Source organism: Suncus etruscus, chromosome 4 (assembly GCF_024139225.1).
Source record: "Suncus etruscus isolate mSunEtr1 chromosome 4, mSunEtr1.pri.cur, whole genome shotgun sequence".
NCBI lineage: Eukaryota > Metazoa > Chordata > Mammalia > Eulipotyphla > Soricidae > Suncus > Suncus etruscus.
Window position 1 is genome coordinate 18,638,326 of NC_064851.1, and position 25,498 is coordinate 18,663,823.

At 46.7% G+C, this 25,498-nt stretch overlaps 2 protein-coding genes and 1 non-coding gene across 3 annotated transcripts in view; 2 read left to right on the forward strand and 1 right to left on the reverse strand.

Moving 5' to 3' along the window:
- HTR6 (5-hydroxytryptamine receptor 6) overlaps positions 1-25,498 on the reverse strand; it is a 742,605-nt gene that overhangs the window by 164,767 nt on the left and 552,340 nt on the right. The window lies entirely within an intron of this gene.
- Positions 2,990-3,122, forward strand: LOC126007923 (small nucleolar RNA SNORA51). The gene has a single exon (XR_007495394.1). It is a non-coding gene; the product is annotated as a small nucleolar RNA SNORA51 (small nucleolar RNA).
- Positions 17,829-25,498, forward strand: part of CAPZB (capping actin protein of muscle Z-line subunit beta) — a 126,740-nt gene continuing 119,070 nt past the window's right edge. The window contains exons 1-5 of the mRNA XM_049772525.1: positions 17,829-17,894; positions 18,082-18,161; positions 18,621-18,654; positions 18,775-18,975; positions 19,171-19,227. Of these exons, the coding sequence (XP_049628482.1) occupies positions 17,829-17,894; positions 18,082-18,161; positions 18,621-18,654; positions 18,775-18,975; positions 19,171-19,227 (438 nt within the window). The remainder of the gene's footprint in view (positions 17,895-18,081; positions 18,162-18,620; positions 18,655-18,774; positions 18,976-19,170; positions 19,228-25,498) is intronic.

The window sequence follows — 25,498 nt, forward strand, 5'->3', positions numbered from 1 at the left end:
GTGTATTCTCTGTAGGCCCAGGATGTTTTTTATTTCGCTCAAATCTCAATATATTCATTTTCCCCCACTTTTTTTTTTACCTTCATACCCTTTGCCTACTCAAAGCTGTGAAATTATTTCTCATTTTTTCTTTTCTTTCTTTTACTTTATTTTGTTATTATTTCTTTTTTTAGTTTGTTTTATTTTGTTTTGTTTTTTGTTTTTGGGTCACACCCAGCAGTGCTCAGGAGTTACTCCTGGCTCCATGCTCAGAAATTGCTCCTGGCAAGCACGGGAAACCATATGGGGTGCCGGGATTTGAACCGATGACCTTCTGCATGAAAGGCAAACTCCTTACCTCCATGCTATCTCTCTGGCCCCCCATATTTCTTTTGTTTTGTTTTGTTTGTTTGTTCTTTTGTTTTTGGGCCACACCCGGTGATGCTCAGGGGTTACTCCTGGCTGTGTGCTCAGAAGTCGCTCCTGGCTTGGGGGACCATATGGGACGCCGGGGGATAGAACCATGGTCCTTCCTAGGCTAGCGATGGCAAGGCAGACACCTTACCTCTGACGCCACCGCGCTGGTCCCTTGTTGTTTTTTGTTTGTTTGTTTGTTTGTTTGTTTGTTTTTGGTCACACTCAGAAGCATTCAGGGCTTATTCCTGGCTCTATGCTCAGAAATGCTCCTGGCAGGCTTGGGAGACCATATAGGATGCTGATCAAACCCAGGTCAGCCTTGTGCAAGGCAAATGACCTACCCTCTGTGTTATTGCTTTGGCCCCTTCTCATGTCTTCTTAAAACTTTTGTAGTTTTGGGGGCTGGAGAGATAGCACAGTAGTAGGGCATTTGCCTTGCATGCAGCAGATTTAGGACGGCCCTGGGTTTGATTCCCAGCATCCTATATGGTCCCCCAAGCCTGCCAGGACTGATTTCTGAGCGCAGAGCCAGGAGTAAGCCCTGAGTGTCACTGGGTAGGACCCAAAAACAAAAACAAAACCCAAAAACTTTTGTAGTTTTAAGGACCAGAGTAATAGTACAGTGGGTAGGGCACTTGTTTTGCACATGACTGTCCCAGGTTTGGTCTCTGGCATACTGATGGTCCCCTAAATATCAACAGGAATAATTCCTGAGTGCAGTGGCAGGAATAATCTGAGTACCACTAAGTATAACCTACAAACAAAAAATAGAAGTAAAACCTTTATCGTTTTAGCTTTCATGTTTAGGTCTATGGTTCATTTACGTTAATGTTTATATATAGTATAAGAACAAGATTTTTTTTTCTAAATAAATCTTTAGTTATTCTGGCACCATTAGGTGAAACCTTATATTTGGTTTTGGGCCCACACCCAGCTGTGCTTAGGGTTTCCTCCTGGCTCCATGCTCAGAGATAACTTTTGATGGTGCTCAGGTGACCATATGTGGTGCCCTGGAATGAACCTGAGTTGGCAATGTACGGGGCAAAACTGCTGAATGAACAGTATGCAATGCAAAACCACTGTATTATGTCTCAGGACCAGTATGAGATTTTGGAAGAAGTTGAGGATAACCTGTTTATCTCAATTACTTTGCTTGCAGTTTCTCTGCTCACCATTTAACAGGTTCCATCCACTAAAGCCACATCCCAGGTACAATGGTAATTGTGAGCACTTGGATTCTGATTCAAGGGGCCCAGATTGTGTAGGAGCAAATAACAAGTGAAAAGGTGATTCGATAAGGTCTACAAAATACAAGGCTTCCTTGAGAGAACAAAGAACAGGAGAAGTACATCTAGCTTTTGAGGAGACTATCAGAAGATACAATGTGGAGAGACTATGGGTTGGCCTTAGCCCCACTAGGGAGAGCCTCTAAAACCTGGTGAGTGGCTTGTTAGCCAGCTTAATAAACGAAACACAAATTTCTCCAAATATGCATATAAAAACTTCAACAGCTGGGCAACATGTGAGAGGCTCTGCAGTCATTCTGAGTAAGATATTGCATATGGTCAGGATACAAATACTTCTTACTGGTCCAGCTGAAGGCAGCTGTGAGTTCTCCTAGGTACCTACTGAAAAACACAAAAACCAAGCCTTGAGCTGACAATAGGCTGTAACCTCAGCCTGAAGTGTTTTCTTCATCTTGGAGGTTTGAGAGATTAGGAATTAGTAGCTTGCTAGTGATCTTGCTATCTCCTTGCTTCTTGCTACAAATTCTTTCAAGATGCTGAGTGGAAAATGATGATCTGAACTGTCATGTCTGTTCCTCTACAGATCACCAGTTATTTTTTTCTTTTCTTTTAATTTTTTTTTGAACTTTCATCACTTTTTGTTAATCAACGAATGTTATCCAAAATTATAGAAATAGGGGCCGGAGAGATAGCACAGCAGCGTTTGCCTTGCAAACAGCCAACCCGGGACCTAAAGTTGTTGGTTCGAATCCCAGCATCCCATATGGTCCCCCGTGCCTGCCAAGAGCTAATTCTGAGCAGATAGCCAGGAGTAACCCCTGAGCGCAGGGCGTGGCCCAAAAACAAACAAAAAAAATTATAGAAATAACTGTAACTTAATTATACAACACAAAATGATATTTATGATCATAGCCTGATGGAATTTACCAAATACTCAATACTATATTTTTACATTGCTATATGAACATGTGCTCAACTTTGAATAATAAAGTCATTATTAGTTTAATCACTATAAAAACCCATGCTGCAATAGTCATTTATGTTTAGAAAAATTCACACAGCCTTAAAAAATAGATAAAAGCCGGGGTTGGAGAGATAGCATGAAGGTAAGGCATTTGCCTTCCATGCAGAAGGTCATTGGTTCGAATCCTGGCATCCCCTATGGTTCCCTGAGCCTGCCAGGAGTGATTTCTGAGCATGGAGCCAGGAGGAACCCCTGAGTGCTGCCGGGTGTGACCCAAAAACCAAAAAAAAAAAAAAAAAAAAAAAGAGGATAAAAGCAAAAGCCATTTTAATCCTAATCTACATATAGATTATAAACAGCAAATAAAGAAAAGAAAAGATAAGCTCTCCCAATTCTTACCACAGGCTGTGTTCTTTACACTGACTGTATAGAAAGAGGAGGTACAGTAAATGCACCTCATATACACCTCAACACAGGCCCTTTGCCTAGTCTGTATTGTGAATTGAGGGACAAAAATAAAAAGAAGAAAAAATAGACAGCCAATATAACTGGTAATTTTCAACACTGATACCAAACTGATGTAGTAATGGTAATGCACATGATTTAATTGAAGACTTTTAAAAATCCAAGGAAAGTCCAAGCTTTCTCCCATGATGGCAAATGCTTAAATGGTTTTAGAAGTGAAGGCATCATTTAAAGCATGCATAGAAGAGTTCAACTCTGTTCCTCTAATATGCTGCATGTAGAAACTCTTTCCCCAGTATTTTGAAGCATATGCACAACCACTGTACAACAGTCACTTCAAGATTAACCAGTTTATTTTTTGTCTTATTAAATTGAAAAATATACTAAATGTAATTTTTCCTTTTTATAATGTCTGCCCAGATTAATCCTTTTAAAGCTAGCAAAGCCAAAAGCCCAAGACATTTTTCTTTTCTTTAGTTGAGAAACAATCACAAGAAAATGGTGGAAGAATGTCATTGGGAGAATATCTATTTTAGGATCAGAGCAATAGTACAGTGGATAAAGCATTTGTCTTGCACAATGCCAACCCAGGTTCGATACCCCAAACCTGCTAGGAGTAATTGCTGATTGCAGAGCCAAGAGTAAGGTCTGAAGCACAGAATTGCTCATTGCAAGAAAGGAATTCCTAGACTTTCAGAAGGAGACTTTTTTTCCCTTCTCCTCCTCCTCCTCCTCCTCTTCATCTTCTTTTTCTTCTGCCATACACAGCAATACTCAGGGCTTACTCCTGGCTCTGCACTCGGAAGTAAATCCTGGCAATGCTTGGGGACTACATGGGATGCTGGAGACCAAACCCAGGTTGGCTACATGCAAGGCAAGTAGGCACCTGCTATGCTCTCTCTCTCTGGTCATGGAAATAAGTGATTCTTTTGCTTCTACTCAGTACTGCTGGAGTTACAATCATTAGAAATTTCTGAGTCCCTCTGCCTCCCAAGGAGCCTGTTTCATTCACTTACATGAGCTTATCCACAGCATTTGTTTTATTTTCTTTTTTTACTTGTTAGCATCCTTTTCTCCTTTTGGTTCTTCTTCCTCCATTAGCAGGAAAAGGTCCCTCCCCGCATCAGATTTTTTGTATCTGCCAACTTTAAGGGGTGGGGGTAAGCTTGTGGCTGAGGCCTGTTGGTCACTGAGACCATGAGCTTGGGTACACTGTGTAAAGATGGAGCCTAGAGGGAGAGCAGGAGAGGTCTTGGAGGAGCCTGAAGGTAGCCCATCAGTTGGTTGTGCTGAACAGAATGAACCAGTTCTCAAAGCAGTCAGAGAAGGCAATTCAAGAGGTTGTGCTTGTCCAGGAGACAGAGGCATCATGGAAGCCACTGGCAGAAGCGTTTCTGGGAACAAGGAGAGGGAACAGTGTTGAACACTCCTGGGGGTCAAAGACAATAGAGTGAGATAAATGGCCTAGTGTTTTTGACAAGGTAAAAAGTGACCAGTAGAGGGGCAATGGGCTGAAATGGACAGGTAGAAAATACAATTCTGGGCCAGAGAGATAGCACAACAGTAAGGTGTTTGCTTTGCATGCAGCTGACCCAGGATGAATGGTGGTTCAAATGGCATCCCATATGATCCCCGGTGCCTGCCAGGAGTGATTTCTGAGCACAGAGCTAGGAGTAACCCTCTGAGTGCAGCTGGGTGCACTCAAAAACCAAAAACCAATAAAATAAAATAAAATAAAATACAATTTTGTGAAAGGCAGGAGAGATGTGGCTGATCACAAGGATTCATATTTCCTTTTTTTTGTTTGTTTTTTTGGGTTTTTTTTGGGGGGGTCACACCTGGCAGCGCTCAGGGGTTACTTCTGGCTCCATTCTCAGGAAATTTCCCCTGGCAGGCACGAGGACCATATGGGATGCTGTGATTCGAACCGCCGCCATCCTTCTGCATGAAAGGCAAAAGTCTTACTTTCATGCTATCTCTCTGGCCCCCTCATATTTCCTTTTTTATTATATTTTTTGGAGGGTGATGATATCTGGGCCATATAAAACAGTGCTGAGGGCTTACCCCTGATCCTGCAATCAGGAATCACTCCTAGCAGGGCTCAGGGGACCATAGGTGGTGCTGGGATAGAACCTGGGCTCCTACTCATTGTCTTATCTTCCCAACCCTACTGTATTCTTTTAGTGGGGCACATCCAGGTGATGCTCAGGGCTTCCTTGTATCTTTGTGTGCATGAATTCCTTCTGATGGGATTTGCGGAATGAACTGGGATTGGCCATGTGTAAAGCAAGCATCTAAACACACTGTGCTATCTCTCCAGCCCCATCTTTTTCTGTTCTTAAACAGAAGATGAGGCACTTTGGCAATAATCCAATTGAGAGGAAAGATTTGAACAAATTGGGGAGAGATGGAATACTTAGGAGTAAAGATCTTGAGAGAAATAGGACTCACAAGAGGGACTATTATTTACACTATTTTACAAAGAATTCAACTGCCCCCTTCATACAGATGATGAGTGTTCTGCAGAAAGTGCCACAGCCTGAATTAGATCACAGGCCCATCTTGAACCAATAGACTATGGCCAAGGTCATAGTTCAGCTTCAATCAAAAGTCTTCCTTTGGGAATTGGGGGGTGGACTCTGTCTGAGAAGAAGTTAAGTTGTGGGAAAGGGAGTTCATGCACATGTGGGAGATACCTCAGTAGACACTTGCAAAACCAGCTGAAGAATGGAGATAAAGTTTCCAAGGATGTTCCTTCTTCTCAACACCCTTGGCAACAAACACGCTTGGGCTGATTGAAACCCAGGCTTTAGAATACAATATTCAAGAAATAAGATGTAAAACTCCTTGCACAGATTTCAGTGTAGCAATGGGTTAAATGCAGCTAATTGGAGAGTTCTCTTGTATCTGCAAAGACAGTAAAACATATAAAACCAGTTACTAATCCCTGGAGATCCTCAGCTCAGGAAGCAGGCCCAGACCTGTTAAATCAGATGTGATTTTAAAGCAAAGCCAACCTCAGCTTTCTGGGATAACTGTGCAGTTGCTAACCAGCAGTTCCAGCTGTGGGGACCTAATTGCAGGAGGAATGATAGAAACCATGTTGGGCAGCTTCTGGGTCGAGTCTGCTTTAAGATGTCCTATGATGGCTGGTGTGAATTGTACCAAACATTCAGCAAACAGGAAGGCCACTTTCCCTCAAGCCAGCTTCTCTCTGGTGTTGGTGCTCCACAGCTTGAGGCCCCACTGCCTCAGCTCAGCAAGTTATGGACGCCTACTATGTACAAGCTGCCATGCTATGTGCTGGGGTGCAGTAGGAGTGTCTTTTGATGTTTATCAAACACTTTACTACATATGGTCTCAATTTATTGAGAAAAAAAAATTTTTAGCCACACCTGGCAGTACTCAAGGGGCTATTCCTGGCTTTATGCTCAGGAGTGACCCCTGGTGGTGCTTGGGGGACCAGATGTGGTCCCTTGCCTCCAGTATTAACTCTGTAGTCCTTTCAGAACAGAACAGATTTTAAAACACTTTATTATTGAGGCCCCAATAATGGGAGATGGGACTCAAGGATCACTTCTGGAGGTACACAGGGAACCATATGCAGTTCGTGGGAATGAATCCAGGGTCAGCCACGTCAAGGCAAGTGCCTTCCCACCTCTTTGGGTTCTTGAGAATAGGCTTTGAGAAAGTTCTAGGTGAGAGTGGTTCTCATCACTTACTATGTGGGTGGCCCCAGACAAGCCATTTCATCTAAGGCTTCAATTCCTAGAGGTTTCTAACTCAATGGGATTGCTGCAAAGAATAGTGATAATACACAAGAAGGCATATATATATATATATATATATATATATATATATATATATATATATACTCCACTAATGTAGATGGTACTTTTTCAGTCTTGCTTCATTGTTGTTGTTTTTTTTGTTTTTTTGTTTTGTTTTGTTTTTTTGGTTTTTGGGTCACACCTGGCAGCGCTCAGGAATTACTCCTCGCTCTACACTCAGAAATCGCTCCTGGCAGGCTTGGGGGACCATATGGGATGCCGGGATTCGAACCACCGTCTTTCTGCGTCTAAGGCAAACGCCTTACTGCTGTGCTATCTCTCCGGCCCCTGTTGTTGATATATTAGTTGTGTTGTTGATATATTAGTTCACAGAACTTCAGTGGTTCTTATTAAATTCCAAAATATGCTGAATACCTATCATCTAAGTTTATATATACATATGTTTATATATATATATATGTCTGGTTTTTTGTTTGTTTTGTTTTGAGGCCACACCCAGTGGCGCTCATGGGTTAATCCTGGATCTGCACTCAGAAATTGCTCCTGCAGGTTCGGGGGACCATATGGGATGCTGGGAATCTAATCCAGGTCCATCCCAGGTCAGCTGCATGCAAGGCAAATGCCCTACCGCTGTGCTTTCATTCCGGCTCCATATGTCTGTTTTTTTTTGTTTGTTTTTTTGGTTTTGGGGTCATACCTGGTAGCGCTCAGAGGTTACTCCTGGCTCTATGCTCAGAAATAGCTCCTGGCAGGCTCGGGGAACCATGTGGAATGCTGGGATTTGAACCACTGTCATTCTGCATGCAAGGCAAATGCCCTACCTCCATGCTATCTCTCCGGCCAATCCATATCTTTGTTTTTTGAACCACACTCAGCAAAGCTCCTGGCTCTGCACTCAGGGTGGTGAGTGCAGGAGATAGAACCTAGGTCGGCTGTATATGAGGCAAGTACTCTACTTGTTATACTATTGCTCTGGTCCCCTAATCAAATTATGTTTTAAAAGAGGGACCTAAGAAGTGAGACCTCAGAAAGGGAAGAGGAGCCAGTCATCAGTTCAGAGGAAACCTGAGCATCATGAGAGCCAAGAGGTGCCTCAATAAGGGCCAATTGTGGCTTGCAGTTCAGTGATCAGATGGGGGGACACCTTAACTGTATCCAGACTGTATTGAGGTGCTGATGAAGGACATAGGACCTGTACCTGCAGAATGCTTCAAAGTTTTGATGTGATGGGTGGTGGTGGTGGGAATGTAACATGTGGGTGGGGGAGGTTGTGGAGAAACAAAACCGAAGAGGTGAGTTATTTTAACACTGAGTTACCTACCTGGTCCTCAAATAATTTTTTTTTTTTTTTTGGTTTTTGGGCCACACCCGGCAGTGCTCAGGGGTTCCTCCTGGCTGTCTGCTCAGAAATAGCTCCTGGCAGGCACGGGGGACCATATGGGACACCGGGATTCAAACCAACCACCTTTGGTCCTGGATCCGCTGCTTGCAAGGCAAACGCCGCTGTGCTGTCTCTCCGGGCCCTCAAATAATTTTCTTATTGTTTGATTTTTGGTCCACATTCAGGTGAGCTCAGAGCTTACTCTTAGCTCTGTGCTCAGAGATCCATACTGATGAGCTCAGAGTGTGGGTGGAATTTGTGTTGGCTGAGAGCAAGGCAAATGACCCTATCTCTGACTCCTGACTTTCCTTTTCTTCCCCTTTCTTTCCTCTTTTCCCTTTCCTTCCCCTTTCTTTCCTCTTTCCCTCCCCTTCCTTTTCTTTCCTCTTTCCCATCTCTTCCCTTTCTTTCCCTTCCCCTCCCCTCCCTTCCCTTCCTCTGTCCCTTCCCTTCCTCTTTCTTTCCCTCTCTCTTTCTTAGAATAGATCAGAGCATATCCTCAAGTAGATGGGAATATTCCAAAATAGAAGAAACAAAGGATGAATAAAGAGAGGGATCCAGAGGCCAAATGAAAAGGTTGGTTTCAAGAGAAATCTTCCCTTCACAGACATATACGGTGGAGACTGAATAGAAGGTGTAGGCTAGTTGGGAAAGGAGAGAGTTTCTTTCTAATTCTACTATCTCTGAGGCTCCTGTGCTTCGAGTGAAGGATGAGATTGAGAAGGAAGAAGACTGAAAGGTCATTTCTGCATAATGTGGAGAATTGTCTACAGTAAGAAAACAGTAGAAATGATGGTGGGATTGAGGGCTCATTTGAAATTTGTGAACTTCAACTTAAAGTAACATCAGCCACCCCCACTCCTAGGTATATATCCTAGGAACACAAAAACACAATACACCTATATTCATCACCTATATTCATCATAGTGCTATTTACAATAGCCAGACTCTGAAAACAACCAAGATGCCCTTCAACAGATGAATGGCTAAAAAAAAAAAAAAAAACAAAAAAACTGTGGTACATATACACAATGGAATATTATGCAGCTGTCAGGAGAGATGAGATGAAGTCATGAAATTGTCCTATAAATGGATGAACATAGAAACTATTATGCTGAGTAAATAAGTCAGTGGGAGAGAGACACACACACAGAATAGTTTCTTATCTATGGGTTTTAAGAAAAATAAGACATCATTGTAACAATGCCCAGAGATGAGGGCCAGAAGGATCAGTTCACGATATGAAGCTCACCTGAAAGAGGGGTGAGTGTGGGCTGGAGAGATAGCACGGAGGTAAGGCATTTGCCTTGCATGCAGGAGTCATTGGTTTGAATCCTGGCATCCCATATGGTCCCCCGTGCCTGCCAGGAGCAATTTCTGAGCCTGGAGCCAGGAATAACCCCTGAGCACTGCTGGTGTGACCCAAAAACTACACACACACACACACACACACACACACACACACACACACACACACAAAACAAAACAAAGAGGGGTGAGTGTAGTTAGAGAAATAATACATTGGGCCCGGAGAGATAGCACAGCGGCGTTTGCCTTGCAAGCAGCCGATCCAGGACCAAAGGTGGTTGGTTCGAATCCCGGTGTCCCATATGGTCCCCCGTGCCTGCCAGGAGCTATTTCTGAGCAGACAGCCAGGAGGAACCCCTGAGCACCGCTGGGTGTGGCCCAAAAACCAAAACCAAAACAAAACAAAACAAAACAAAACAAAAAAAAACTACACACACACACACACATACATACACAAAAAAAAAAAACAAAGAGGGGTGAGTGTAGTTAGAGAAATAATACATTGGGACTGGAGAGATAGCACAGCGGCGTTTGCCTTGCAAGCAGCGGATCCAGGACCAAAGGTGATTGGTTCGAATCCCGGTGTCCCATATGGTCCCCCGTGCCTGCCAGGAGCTATTTCTGAGCAGACAGCCAAGAGAAACCCCTGAGCACCGCCGGGTGTGGCCCCCCAAAAAAAACAAACAAAAAATGTGAGAAATAATACATTAACAATTACAATGACAATGTGAATGAGTGAGAGAATTAAAATGCCTTCTCTTGGGGCCGGAGAGATAATATGGAGGTAGGGCATTTGCCTTGCATGCAGAAGGACAGTGGTTCATATCCTGGCATCCCATATGGTCCTCTGAGCCTGCCAGGAGCAATTTCTGATTGTAGAGCCAGGAGTAACCTCTGAGCGCTGCCGGGTGTGACCCAAAAAGCTAAATAAATAAATAAATAAATAAATAAATAAATAAATAAAATGCCTGTCTGGAATACGAGCAGGGGATGGGGGAGGAGGGATATGGGGGGCATTGGTGGTGGGAAAGTTGCACTGGTGAAGGGGGGTGTTCTTTTTCTGACTGAAGCCCAACTACAATCATGTTTGTAATCATGGTATTTAAATAAAGATATTATAAAAAGAAAAGACTAAAATAAAAAAACACTGGCCACCGCCTGAGGGATCAGATATCCTGGTTCTAGTAGAGAGGGAATTGTTGGACTTAACTAGGGCTTGGGCATGGACAAAGATAAGGGAGGGAGCAATGGAGTTGAGGTGAGTATTGCAGGTAGTGAGTCAAGTGATCATTGCAAAGCTGGGTTAGGAGGACTGTGAAAGGTCAAGAAAATAGCTAGGTGGGCTGGATCACAGGTCTTGTATGTGGGAGAACTGGGTTTGAGAAGTGAGCTAAGTTTGTGGGTCAGTGAACAGATGAGGCCTCCAAGAGACCACTGGATTTCCCAGCAGAGAACTCCAGGTTCTAAACAGGAAGATGAACGTGAAAAATCTGTTCTCAATGAGGTTGAAGAAATTCTTGTAAGACTGTAATAAGGAGGTTAAAGTCAGACTTGAAATTTCACAGTTCTGTTTCCTAAAAGTGAGTGTAATCCCAGGCTAGAACCATGGGAGTGGGTACCTGGGAAGAGGGAAGAACTTTACTGGTAGGAGAAATCATGTGAGAAATCAGATTGAAGGATCACTCAGAGGGGCACTGGAGTCATAAAGACTGAAGAAAAGGAGGTGGAGGTGAGTTCAAGAGAGCAAAAGGGGAAAGTCAGCAGAGGGCTGGTGAGAGTAGAGGGGAAGGCACTGATCTCTGGTACCTCCAGGAGTAGAGACCCAGAAACCTTGGGTCCCACTGAAAGCCTCCTCTGCATCCCCCAAAAAATGGCAGATGGGAAAATAAAAAAGTAGACATTTTAGAGGGGTTGACTTTTTGAAAGAGGGAAGGAGAAGCATTCTAAAAACTTTATGGTGTTTGCCTGCCTACCTAGCCCCAAGTAGTTCGTCATGATTAATATCAGGTACAGAGGTACCTGTATACAGAACAATTGTTGTTTAGCCAAAGGGTGGGTACCATCTCTGGGCTGGCCAGTGGTCTGTGTAATGATGAAGAGCTGGAGAGACAGTACAGCGGGTAAGGCTCCCGAACCCTGCCAGGAGTGATTCCTAAGTGAAAAGCCAGGAGTAAATCCTGTGCATAGCCAGAAGTGGCCCCACCAAAAAAAAAAAAAAAAAAAAGATCAAATGACAAGTTCAATCAGACTTGACACCTGAATAATAAATCATTTAAAAAACACCAATTTTTGGGGGCCGGGCGGTGGCGCTGGAGGTAAGATGCCTGCCTTGCCTGCGCTAGCCTAGGACGGATTGCGGTTCGATCCCCCGGCGTCCCATATGGTCCCCCAAGAAGCCAGGAGCAACTTCTGAGCGCATAGCCAGGAGTAACACCTGAGCGTCACAGGGTGTGGCCCAAAAACCAAAAAAAAAAAAACAAAAAACCACCAATTTTTGGATCAGGGTGATGCAGAAAAAAGAAGGGCCCAAGGGCCACCAGGATGGACCACAAGGCACTTTATGGAAATGAGGCTGTAATCAATAGAAGGTTGTTGGGAGAATATAGTTGATATACCCAAAGCAGTTAAAACATGGTGGTGAGGGGCCGAAGAGATAGCATGGAGGTAAGGCGTTTGCCTTTCATGCAGGTCATTGGTTCGAATCCCGACACCCATATGGTCCCCCCAAATCTGCCAGGGGCAATTTCTGAGTGTAGAGCCAGGAGTAACCCCTGAGCACTGCTGGGTGTGACCCAAAAGTAAAACAAAACAAAAAGAAACCAGAGTGGTGGGTGGTCTGCCCTAGATTATTTTCTTTGTTTTGGGTGGGTTACATCCAGTGGTGCTCAGGACTTCTGGCTCTATGCTCAAGAATCACTCCTCATGGGATCAGGGGACTACTTGAGATGCCAGGGATTAAACCTAGGTTGGCCACATGCAAGGAAAAAGCCCTACCCACTATACTATTGCTCTGGCCCCTGCTCTAAAGTTTTCTGTTTGTTTCAGAGTCCCTCTTTTATGAATTAATTTTTTAATGGCCACACTGGTTGGCACTCGAGGCTTATTGTTGGCTCTGTGCTAGGGGTATACTCCTGGAGAAAGACCATATGTGGTACCAGGATTGTACAGGGACAGCAGCATGAAGAGCAAGCACCTTAACCAGTATATTATATCTCGAGCCTCTTAGAGCCCTCTTGGTATGAGTAACTGGGTTTGAGAAGTGAGCTAAATTTGTGGGTCAGTGAGTAGATGAGGCCTCCAAGGGACCACTGGATTTAAAAACTAAGTGTTCAAAGGTTTTTGAGTTGGAAAATTATTGAACCTGGGGCAGTGAGTGTGGGCTTCAGTTTCAGTTTGAGCTGATTTGACTTTGTTAGATGTGATTTCAGGCAGGTTATTGAACTGCTTCAGTTCCCTCATAGTCATAAGTGGGAATATCAGCCTTGCCTTCATCAGGTTTCTCCTGGGAATTAAAAGAGCAAATACAGGGTGAAAGCGATAGCACAGTAGGCAGGGCATTAGCCTTGTATGTGGCTGACTTAGGATTGATAGATCCTCAGCATCTCATATGATCCCCCGAGCCTGCCAGAAGTAATTTCTGAGTACAAAGCCAGGAGTACCTCCTGAGTGCTGCTGAGTGTAGCCCAATAACTAAATAAAATAAAATGAAGTGAAAAAAGCATACACAGAATATGACATGCTACAAACCAAGTTTCCTTTTGACCTTATTTTATTCCAATCAATTCCAAGTGCTACCTCTTTCACAAAGCTTGTGCCTTGTTCCTTGGATCTTGAAGGGACACTATGTTTGGTCTTTTTCTACCTTCTGATTCTTTTGTTTGTTTGTTTTTGGGTCACACCCGGTAGCACTCGGGGTTACTTCTGGCTCTATGCTCAGAAATCACTCCTGGCAGGCCGGGGGACCATGTGGGATGCCGGGATTCGAACCACTGTCCTGCATGCAAGGCAAACACACTACCTCCATGCTATCTCTCCAGCCCCTACCTTCTGATTCTTTCCTATCTGCTTTGCTGACTGCTTTGTTTTGGGGTCCACACTTGGTTGTACTGAGGCTTACTCCTAGCTTTATGTTCATGAATAACACCTGGCAGTGTTTGGGGTACCACATGTAATAGCAGGAACTGCACCCAGATCAGCTGCATACACCCAACCCACTGTACGATCTCTCTATGTACTATCCCTGTTGGCTGCTCTTTGCTTGATCTCTTCTTTCTACATTCAGTCCTTGAGTGAGTTCCCCCAAAATCTTGGACTTTTAAGGACCCTTAAACATCATTTACTAGTTGACACTTCTGTTTATTATCAGCTCCAATGTCCTTACCTAACTCCAGTTACTAATGGGACATCTTCATTTACGTTTCCAATAGGCCTCTCAAGTATAACTTGACTTCACTGATACTCTGAATCCCTCCTCTGTACATGCTTTACAGTATTCCAGATCATATTAAGCAAACTGTACTAATAAGCAATCAATACCAAATGGTACTCTCACTACAACATTCCAGATCAATAAATGGCAACTTTCTGTGTGGGTCAAACTAAAACAAAAAAATCTTGGCATCATTCTGGACTCCTTTTTTGTCCTCATGCCTGCCATAGTGATACAAACATACAGAATAGGGACCTTTGCTTTCTGCTCCCTATGTTACTGCCCTGATTTAAGTCCCCCTACTTTCCTTGCTGTGAGTCTGGGTTTGGACCTCTTGGTTCAGATTAAACTAGTACTTGCAAAGTGCTTAAGAATGCCCATAACATAAGAAGCTCACAGAGATGTGTCCCCCCCCCCTTTTTTGTTTTATTTGGGAGTCATACCCTATGCTGCTTAGGGGTTACTTCTGGGTCTCTATTCAGGACTGATCCTTGGCAGGATTTGGGAGACTTTATTTGTAGCGGCTATTGAGTCAGTTGTAAGCAAGGGAAGCATCACATCTTCAGTAGTTCTTCTGTCCAATAAGTACTTTTTAAAAAAATAATTTAAGCACTGTAGGTACAAAATTGTTCATATTTGAGTTTGTCATAGAATGTACAGCACCCTTCACCAGTACATCTTCCTGCCACCAGTGTCCTCATTTTCCCTCCTACCCACCTATTTTATTCCCTCCTATCTTCAGGGCAGACATGCTTCTCTCTCTCTCTCTTTCTCTCTTTCTCTCTCTCTTTCTCTCTCTCCTTCCTTTATTGACACTGTGGTTTGCACCACTGTTAATGAAGGTCATGCATGTCACTTCATCCTCTTTCAGCACCCAGTTCTTGTCCAGAGAGATCAGTTCCAACTATCATTACCATAGTGGGCCCTTCTCTACTCTAATTGCATTCACTGCTCTTTGTGGCAAACTTCCTATCATCGGTGGTCCTCCTGGTCCTCATCTCTATTGCCAAGAAGTTCTTACTTTTTTTTTTTTTGAGCCACACCTAGTGATGCTTAGAAGTTATTCCTGGCTATGCACTCAGAAATCGCTCCTGGCTCGTGGGACCATATGGGATGCCAGGGATCGAACTGCGGTCAGTCCTGGGTGCAAGGCAAACGCCCTACCACTTGCCCCACTGCTTGGGCCCCACCAAGAAGTACTTGTAAAATAAATTTTTAAAAGTGATTGAGGGGCCGGAGAGATAGCATGGATGTAGGGCATTTGCCTTGCATGCAGAAGGACGGTGGTTCGAATCCCAGCATCCCATATGGTTCCCCAAGCCAGCTAGGAGCGATTTTCTGAGTGTAGAGCCAGGAGTAACCCCTGAATGCTTCTGGGTGTGACCCCAAAAATAAAGTACGTCGAATACAGAAATAAATTATTTTTGGTTTTTGGGCCACACTTGGCAGTGCTCAGGGGTTACTCTTGGCTCTGTACTCAGAACTCGCTCCTGGCAAGCTTGGGGGACCATATGGTGTGCCAGGAATCAAATCTGGGTCAGTTGCGTGCAAGGCAAATGCCCTACCACTGTGCTATCTCTCTGGCCCAAGAATACAGAAGACTTTTTGGAGACCTCTAATGAGTTCCCAACACACATTACTGGCTCAATCTGGGCTTCCTGAACTGTCTTCTCCTCTCTGTTCCTTTTGCCCCTTTTTGGTTAAAAGTTACTAAGTTAGATCCTATGTGGCCACCTTCTAATCACAAGCCCACTGTGCTAAACTGCCTGTCTACCACTGATTTTCCACATTGGGTGCCATGGGCACTGTTCTCTTGTAGCCTCCTTCCTTGGAGGGTTCAAGCTTATCAATAGGACATGTATTGCTCCCTGCTTTCTTGACTTTGCATTTGTGCTTGGTGTAGAGTAGGCGCTCAAGGAATACCAAGTGAAGGGACCTAGTACCACTCCTTTTTCTGGATTCCTAAAATTCAGCTCTGAATCATTCTTGTGAGACTCAGCTAAAAAGATTTTGAGCTGGGAGTAGCTTTTACTTGAAGTTCCATGAGGCCTGAATCCAGGCCAGGATCAGTCTTGCACTATGCTTCACAGGAGGCCAAGAAAGCCAAGAAGAAAGAGCAGGTATTATCAGAAAGTCTGCTTTTGGGACCAAGATCCCAAATATATGTTGAATGGAGGCGTGTATATGGGGAGGTAGGGATGGGGTGAGAAGCAATTTCTGAGTCACTTTGGGGAGGGAGCTAGCCCCACTGGGCAAAAACCCTGGTCCTTCCTAAACACATCTCCAAATACTCATGGCACCACCCTTCAGTCACAGGCCCAGAATTCTGCTATCTACCAGAGTCGTCCTCAATTTTCTAGCCATAGGCACTTTATATGTCTGGCTTGCCTTTCTTTTCTTTCTCTCTCATTCTTTTTTTAAGTACTGTAAAGCACCCGTGGGTCTAGAACCACCAGAGGTGATTGGTTTCAAGCAAATCTTTCTAAGGCCAGTCCTCTCTTTTCTTTCTTTTTCTTTCACCGCTGAGCTAAAGCCAGTCCTTTTCCTTCCTTCCTTCCTTCCTTCCTTCCTTCCTTCCTTCCTTCCTTCCTTCCTTCCTCTTTTTCTTTTCACCGCTGAGCGAAGGCCAGTCCTTTTCCTTCCTTCCTTTCTCACTCTCTTTTTCTCTCTTCCTTCTTTCCTTTTTTATTTGGTTTTGGGCCATTTTCCTTCCTTCCTTCCTTCCTTCCTTCCTTCCTTCCTTCCTTCCTTCCTTCCTTCCTTCCTTCCTCTTTCTTTTCACCGCTGAGCGAAGGCCAGTCCTTTTCCTTCCTTCCTTCCTTCTTTCCTTCCTTCCTCCCTTTCTCACTCTCTTTTTCTCTCCTTCTTTCCTTTTTTTTTTTTTTTGGTTTTGGGCCATTTTCCTTCCATCCTTCCTCTTTCTTTTTCTTTTCACCGCTGAGCGAAGGCCAGTCCTCTTCCTTCCTTCCTTCCTTCCTTCTTTCCTTTCTTTCTCACTCTTTTTCTCTCTTCCTTCTTTCCTTCTTTTTAATCCCCCAAAAGGCCTGGTACACAGCAGGTACCCAATCAATGCTGTGTCCTGACTTTCTAACAGTGGCGTTCAGGTTTAGTTGCAATGCCTCGCTCGGGGTCCCATTCGTGCAGCAAGTGGTTGCACGGTGGTGGTGGGGGATCGCATCTCAGGCCCGCTCGGTCCTCCGCCGCCCCAGTTCCGGGTACGCCTCGGGGTGGGGTGGGGTGGGGTGGGGGTGAGCGCGGGGACGAGATTGACCCCTCCCAGCCCGCTCCCTTCCGCATCCCCGCCCTAGGGGACGGACGGACGGGCGAGCACGCGCCTCGGCCTTCACCCGCGCCTCGCAAAGCCCTGGAGCTGGCGGCGGGGCAGGAAGGAATCGTGCAACCCACCTTCCCCAGCCCCTATGGGTGGGCTGCGCGCGCCTGGCCGGACCCCCGGCAATAGGCCACGCCCACACCTCAACACCCCGCCCACAACCCAACACCGCCCTCCCCACACAAGCCACGCCCCCACTCCCCGTCCCGGTGGCTCCGCCCCGCGCGCCGCGCTCCATACTTGGCGATCGCCGCGGCCTCGCGCGCTCATTGGCTGAGCGCGGGCTGCGTGGGGGCGGGCCCGGGCCCGGCCGGGGGCGGGGCGGGGAAAGGAAGGTGGCGGCGGCGGCTTGGCGCGGGGGGAGGGGGGGAGGAAGGGAGCGCTGACCCGGATGTTCACTCCTGGGCACCCGGGGAAGTGGAAGCGCCGGGCCGTGCTGTGCTGTGCTGTGCTGCGGGGGGGGAAAGAGCCACAGACGCCGGGAACGGGAACGGGACCGTCGCCGCCGCCGCCGCCATGGTAAAAGGCCGACGCCCCCCGCATTTCGGCCGGCTTGGCCAGGCCGACCCCGGGCGGCCAAGGGTGGGTTTCCCGGGTGGGGGAGGGGCGGGGTCCCGGCGTCCGGTCCCAGGTAAGGCTCCATCCGGGTCCTTGCCCCGTCCCAGGTAAGGCTGCATCCGGGTCCTCGCCCCAGTGGGGTCGTGACCCCGTGGCCTGGGCTCGCGGGGGGGGGGGGCTCGCTGCTCTTCCGCCTCTCTTCTCTCTGCAGCTTTCTGGTCTAGATCCTCGCCGGCCCAGCTGCACCGCCCCCGGGCTGGGGCTGGGGGTCCCGTCCAGGCACCCACTGCGGTGCTCCAGGAGTGCTCCCCTTCTTCCTTCCTACCAAGGCCCCGGGCTGGGTCCGTTGCCCGGCTAGGCCGCTTTTCTTAAAACCTCTCCCTGGTTGCAATGCAGGCCACTTCCCACGCTCCCCATCCACATTCTAGGCCTCCATGACCTCCGCCCCCCACTTACCACTCCCCGTGACCCCCGGAATTCACTCCCCTCCTGGGGTTCCAGCTGCCATCTCTTTTTCCAGCTCTGATGTGCCCCCTCTTCGGCCTCTTTTCTCTGGACCTCGTCGTCGCCCACCCAGCACCCTAGGGTTCCCCCCCCCCATCCCCTCGCTCGGATAGAATTCTCATTCTCACCACTCTTCCCGGCATTTGCCTTGTCGCCTGCAGCTCTGCCACCAGTCTCACCTACATGCCCCCCCCCCTTGGGGGTCCCCTCCTAAGTGGTCTTCTCTCCTTCCTTGCTGCCTCCCAGCCCCATGCGGGTCGGACCCGAGGCTGTTGCTTTGGTAGGTTTGAAGGTGGTAGTGGTGGTGGTAGTGGTCCCTTCAGGGAGGCCAGGGCGGGCATCTGTGTGCTGCCCGGAAGGCAGAGCAGAGCCCAGGATGAGGCCGCCAACGCCTCTGTAGGGAGATGAGGGCACAATCGCACCCCCTCCACCCTCCCGTGTGACCTCACATTTTGCAAGGGGCGCTAGCACTAGGCGCCCCCATCTCCAGTACGTGGCCCCGGGCACGATGAACCCCAACAGGCGCAGCCTCCCTTTCCCCCTGAACTGGCAGATTGTGAGGGTCGGAACTGCTGATTATGGAGGGGGAGCCCCGGATCAGGTGAGGCAGCTCCTGGCATTTGCTAATGGTGATCTCAGGGACCTGAGTTTTTGTTTTTGTTTTTTCCCCCTGGTATCCCCTTTTTAATACCTGCCACCCAGCCCACTCCCTACTCTCCTGCTTTCCACTTTGGAACCTTCCACTGCCTTCAGGTGCAAGTGCAAGTGCCAGGGGGCCAATTCCTCACTCTTGCAGGGTGAGGTGCAGCCTCCGGCTTCCTCCTACCTCTCCACCCAGTACCTGCAGATGCCTGTGTGTGGACTTTGGGCCTCGTGACTTTGGAGGATCTGGGTTCCTTGTTTAAGGAAGGGATGTTGCTGCTCAGGGAGGGTGATGACTAATTCGACTTGCAAAGTTCTTTCCTTGGTGCTGATCAGTGTTTAGATTTAAAGCAGTTGGTGCAGCTTTGGCAAAGAACTGGCTGGCTGGGGAAGGCCCTCTTAAAGGCACCTAGGGGTGAGAACTTGAAAGGGAACTTATTTTTTTTATTATTATTTATTGATTGATTCATTGATTGGTTTCTGGTCCACACCAGCGGTGTTCAGGGGTTACTCCTGGCTCTGCACTCAGAAATCGCCCCTGGCAGGCTGGGGGCCCATATGGATGCCAGGAATCAAACTAGGTCCCTCACAGTTGGGCCAAATGCAAGGCAAATGCCTTGCTCTCTGCCCCGGAACTTAGTTTTTAAATGTACTCTTAGAAGGGGAAAAGGACTCGGCTTTAGGTACTGTCTGCCAGGGAGAAATTCCTTGCCTTGGTTCTTGCTCCTATGGCATTGGAAGATGCCAGAGTGACCCAGGAGGCCTTTGTGGACTCTTCAGTAGACTCATGGCAGGGACTGGAAAGAAGGACTCTGCTGCCCTGCAGGTGCCTCCCCTGTCTGAGCTCAGTAGACTCAGAGCTTTCAGGCACTTGTCCCTATTTGGCAGGAGTCCTTCGGAATGCTGTATGGACCAGACTTGGTCCTCCCTGTTGTCCGAGGTTGCTATGTGTCAGATGTCAATGACAGTGTTTAAAAAGCATGATAATGGGGTACCCAGAGATGACAGCTTTTATGGTCTGCAGTTCTGGTGAGGCCCTTTTTCTAGGCCAGCTTGTTTGGTGAACAAGTACAGTGAGGTGGGCGTGGCTGCCGGGGTTCTGAGCTGGTACTTTCTGTGAGGGCATCGGTTTTTCTCTGCTTTTCTCAGCTTTTTTCCTTATTCCTGAACTCTGCTCCTTGTGAATGGAGTAGCATCTAGCAAGGAAGGATGGCTTGGAGTTTGCTCTTTTGGGATGTGCCATGCCCATGAGTTTAATAGCTTGAATTTTGTACTCATTCTCTTCAGTAATCCCTTCTTAGTACTCATTGTCCAATAAGTAAGTTATGAGTGTCTATTGCTGCATAGGTTTCCTATTTGAACATTGGGGCATGTTAAGCCAGCAAAGATCTTTGGAGTAGGACAGCACTGGTGTGGGTTCTTGTTTTTTTGTTTGTTTTCAGGCTACACCTGGCGATTGTCAGGGGTTACGCCTGGCTCTGTGCTCAGAAATAACTCCTGGTAGCTTTGGGGGACCATATAGGATGCTGGGGATTGAACCTTGTTAGCTGTATGCAAGGCAATTGCCCTACCCACTGTGCTATCTCTGGCCCCTGGTTTGGGCATCCCATATGGCCCCCTGAGCCTGCCAGGAGCGAATTCTGAGCATAGAGCCAGGTGTAACCTCTGAGTATAGCCGGGTGTGATCCAAAAACAAAAACAAAACAAAAAAAAAATCTATAAGGTCAGAGAAATAGTAAGGATGTAAGGGTTTTGCTTGCCTTGCATGTCACATTAATTCTAGTTCTATCACTGGCACTGCATTGAGTCCATAGCGCACTACTAGGAATAACTCCTTAGCACAGTCAGAGCATCTGGGCTGCACACCCCCACTCCCCAAATGCATAAGCAACTGGAATTGATTAAAAAATGGAATTTCTCTACATTTCTTAACAGGCAATAATAATATTTTTCTCCCCTCCCTCGGTAATAATCTTAATCTGTGTCTTTGGTTTCAAAGGACCTTTCTTAAGATAGCTATGGTTTCTAACTTGAGGATTTAATCTTTGTCATAAGAGAATTCTGGGCCAGAGTGATAGTGCAGTGGATGGGGATGGCTGATCTGGGTTTGATCCCTGGCTTTCCATATGGTTCCCGAGTACTGCCTGGAGTGACCAGGGACATTGCCAGGTGGCCTCAAATTCTGCACTCTAAGCAGTGCAGAGGTGGGGAGGTACCCCATAGGCTGCTCCCTCTAATAGATGATTTTGACAAGCTGGTAGCAGAAGCTGCCATATTGTTGCAAGACGAAATTGTACCATTGGTTCTATTATGTCTTAGCTGGTCTCCTGGTGTGGGTGACATGCTTAGCTCTGATTGTACATATACCCTATATATATATATATATATATATATATATATATATATATATTATACAACCTATTCACCTAAAGCCAACTGGCCTCTTTTTGGTGGAATGCTCAGGGAAGTAGTAATTAGATGAAGGAGATGAGAACTCATACCCTGGAAAGCAGATACTCCTATTAATAACTTCCATGGGGAAGGGAAAAGGACAGATGAAGGAAGTGGCGACCAGGCAGGTATGCTCAGTATAGAGAGAGAAAGTTCTGCTTCCCAGACTTAAAGCTGCCTGGACTGCAAAGAGGCAGCTGCAGCAGCTCATTGATTCAGTGTTTGGGATTCACTTATTCACATACAGGCAGCCTGCTACCCTGTGTGCCCATATGAAAGAGGACAACTCGAGATTGGGGTGTAGGAGTTGCAGGCTGGTGTCACTTTCCCTAAAGTTTACAGAAGAGAAGCTTTGTTGGCTATACCTGGAAACATACTTGCATGAACTGTGGCAGGGGACAAAGAGAAAGTTGGTTCTGTGCCAGGTTTCCCTCCCAGACTTTTTGGAAGGTGCCTGCCTCCTCTCCACTGCCACTGTTGGCAGTGAGCTGCCCTGTAGGTGTGGTCTGACGGCCTCCACACCCAGGAAGGCAGTCTGATCGCAAAGGAGACCCGGAAGTCTAGCCTGTCTCTTCTGGGTTGAGGATATTCTGTGTTCCAGAACCTTGGTGGTTGAGACTCCTTCTTTCTTTCCTGCACATGCTCTAACAGTGAGCTCTGGGGCTTGAGAATGTAGGCTCTTGTCCCCATTTTCATGCAGCAGCTCCCACCAGTTAGAGGGAAAGTGGAAACCCAGAAGGCGAAACACAAGGTGAACTGCAGTGGGATCAGCTCAAAAAGTAGAGAGAGGGAGAAGGAGAGAATGAGAAAGGGGGAGGGAGAGAGGGTGGGAAGGATGGAGAGAGACTTTTTTTTAACCTACTTTCAGATGAATGTTTGAGGGTGGGGGCTGTGGACTTTAGGAGCCATCAGCCACGTGCCATGCCTTCTGCTGGGAGCTTTATTCTCCGGAATCCTCCCAACAGTCTGCCCAGGGAGTTCAACCTCAGGAGGGAGGCAAGCCCCACAACCTAAGAACTTAGGCCTTCAGATCCTTGCTGCCTTGGGATAATAACAGTACTTCCTTATAAGGCCGTTGTGAGGTTTAGGGGAGGTAATACATGTCAAGTGCTTTGAACATCACCTGGCACATAATTATGTAAATACTACAGTTATTACTATTATCACTTTTACAGATGAAGTTCAAAGGGGTATGCGGTTAGTTCTGCTTTAGCTGTTAAGTGGAGGAACTGGGTTTCCTGACTTCTAATGCTAACCCCCTTTTCTCCACTCTTAGTGTCTGCTAGAGGACAGTTTCCTTGACTTAGGCACTTTGTTCCATTCCAGTGCCTTGAACGAAGAACTTCCCTAATAGAGCCTTCAGTTCTGTTTGCCCACAAAAGACAAGGTTCTCTGTGTGCTAGGCTCCACATGTTTCCATAACCAGATGCCACATCTCATGCCTTGTCTGTGCCTGGTGCAGCCCCATATGAACTGAGGTCCTTAAACTCCTCTAGGTTTGGAAGAGGAACAGGACTAGGGTTGAGGCAGTGAGCTCCAATCTGCCTGTTTGCTGCTCCCCCCCTGCCCTGAGCCTGGCACTTAGGAGGTGCTTCTGGAGCCTGGAGGAGGTAGTGAGTGGTGAGAGCCCGAGGGGCCAATGAATGTGTGCTGCCTGCTGCACAGAATTATGGAGTTGAGAGGGTCTACATTGGAGTTCTTCCACCTTCAGCATGTATCCTACTCTCCCTGGACCTCATTTCTTTCTTTTTGGATTTTGGGTCACACCCGGCAGCGCTCAGGTGTTACTCCTGGCCCTATGCTCAGAAATCGCTCCTGGTAGGCTCGGAGGACCATATGGGATGCTGGGATTCAAGCCATCATCTTCAGCATGCAAGGCAAACGCCCTACGTTCATGTTATCTCTCCGGCCCTTCATTTCTTGACCTATGGCAAGGGGGATAATATTTCATTATCTGGAGGGATTATAGGAGAAAGTGTTAAGAAATTTGTAGTATAGTACTTGACACACACATGATTGTAGTGATTATTATTTATCTTAATTCATGCTGCCACAAACTAAAGCAGTGTTTCTCATCCTTTTACTGGCCCTCTTATTCTGTGCAGGGACCCTTCATTTATGTGATTTTTCACCTGTGGCCTCCTTGGAATATCCTGCGGGCCCACAAGGGGCCATCATGGCCCTTGATTAAGACATGCTAAGGGCACAACCTCTGTCATTTCACTGAGGAAGGGAGGCCAGTGAAGCCAGTATAACTGGAAGGAAGTTGTCAGAAAAGACAACTTCAGTGACACATGTGTGCACCCAGCAAGCTTGGATGCCATTCCATTCTAGCCTGCAGTCAGCCAAGAGGATGGGTGTTGTGTAGCACCAGTCCTGAGAGATAGAGACCAGCCATGGAATAGACAGTGGTGGTTCCTTATCTTGGAGATGATCTGTTGTGCTCCTATGTGTGCCCAAATAGCTAAGCAGCTTGGGAGCTTGTGTTTGCTGCATGTGGTTTGGAGCCAGTTAGATCTGAGACAGGGTAGGTAGAGATTGGACAAGACTGGCAGTAGCGTGTTATTTTAGAAAGACTCGCTGGCTGAGTTGTGCAGGAAGGACCCAGGAGATGAAAGGGCTAGGCCTGGCGCCTATCCAAGCATCAGCCTGTGAGGTTTGTCTGTTTTGCTGTGGCTGTTAGTGTGGAAAGGAAGGCTGGTTGAGAGAAAGACAGAGTACCTCTAGTGATCATCACACTCATACACTTGGGGCAGAGGGACTGCTCTGAGCAGAAGGTACCCTGAGCACTCCTTTAAAATTTTCCCCATAGATCAGTGTTTCATTCTATTTCTGCTGTTTAAATCTTACATAGTGGTGTATGGCAAGCCTTGATAACTTATGAACCCTGCTGGAGATTTCCACTGGCTGCATGAGATCCTTTGCCCTCCCAGCCAGTGTGTCTGCTAGGCAGCTCATGTTCTGCTTAACATGGATGGGGCACTAGACAGGACATGGGACAAGCAGTTTCCTGCAGGCCAGGGGTGGGAAGAAAGCTGCAGGGTTTGTTGTGGTGATAGGGGCATATCTTACTGACTTCAGTACCCAAGCAATTCTGGGGTTAGGTTCTCTTGTCACCAGCTTTATGTAGACAAGGAAACTAAGGAAACTAAACCTCTAGATCCCATTGTTTCCCTCCCTCAGACCAAATTTGATGTCTGCGGATTGATTTATAAGAAGTAGAGTCTTAAGGGTGGGTGAGTGAGTGTAAAGACTCTACGTGCCTTTTTCACCTTGGGAAAATGGTTCTGGAGCAGGGGTTCATTCAGGAAATAACACAAACCTGGCTGAGAGGGTGAATCACATGTGGTCGGGTAGCTTTCTGTCTCATTGAGCTGGAGAGCTGCCTGCTGGAACTACAGTTTTTTGAGTATAGAGACCATCTCCGGGTGGGTGAGTAAGGCCTATCCTGAGCCAGTCACACCCAGGTATGCTTGAGACGTGTAAAACAAGATGGTAAATAGGAAAATCTGTTTTTGGTGAAACCAAATTTTAAACAGATATGAAGAAACCGTGGGTGATCTTTGTTTTGGATAAAACCAAATTTTAAATTGTGAATCAACAGGTGAGGAGATAGGATCATTGTAAGAGAGATCATGATAACCTCAAATTAAAAAAAAAAATTAAGACTTAATGGGGCCAGAGTGGTGGCGCAAGGGGTAAGGCGTCTGCCTTGCCCACACTAGCCTAGGACAGACCGTGGTTCAATCCCCTGGCATCCCATATTGTCCCTGAAGCCAGGAGCGATTTCTGAGCAGAGCCAGGAGTAACCCATCGGTGTGGCCCAAAAACCAAAAACCAAAAAAAAAAAAAAAAAAAAAAAAAAGACTTAAAAGGGGATACTGGAGATGTAGCTCTTTGTAGACCACTCATCTTGTGTGAGTGGTGCTGTGGGCTTCAATCTTGGCATTGTCCAAAAAAGTTAATGGAGGAAGCAGGTGAAACTGCATTCAGGGTTCTAGTGGATCACCATCTGGCATGAATGTGGGACC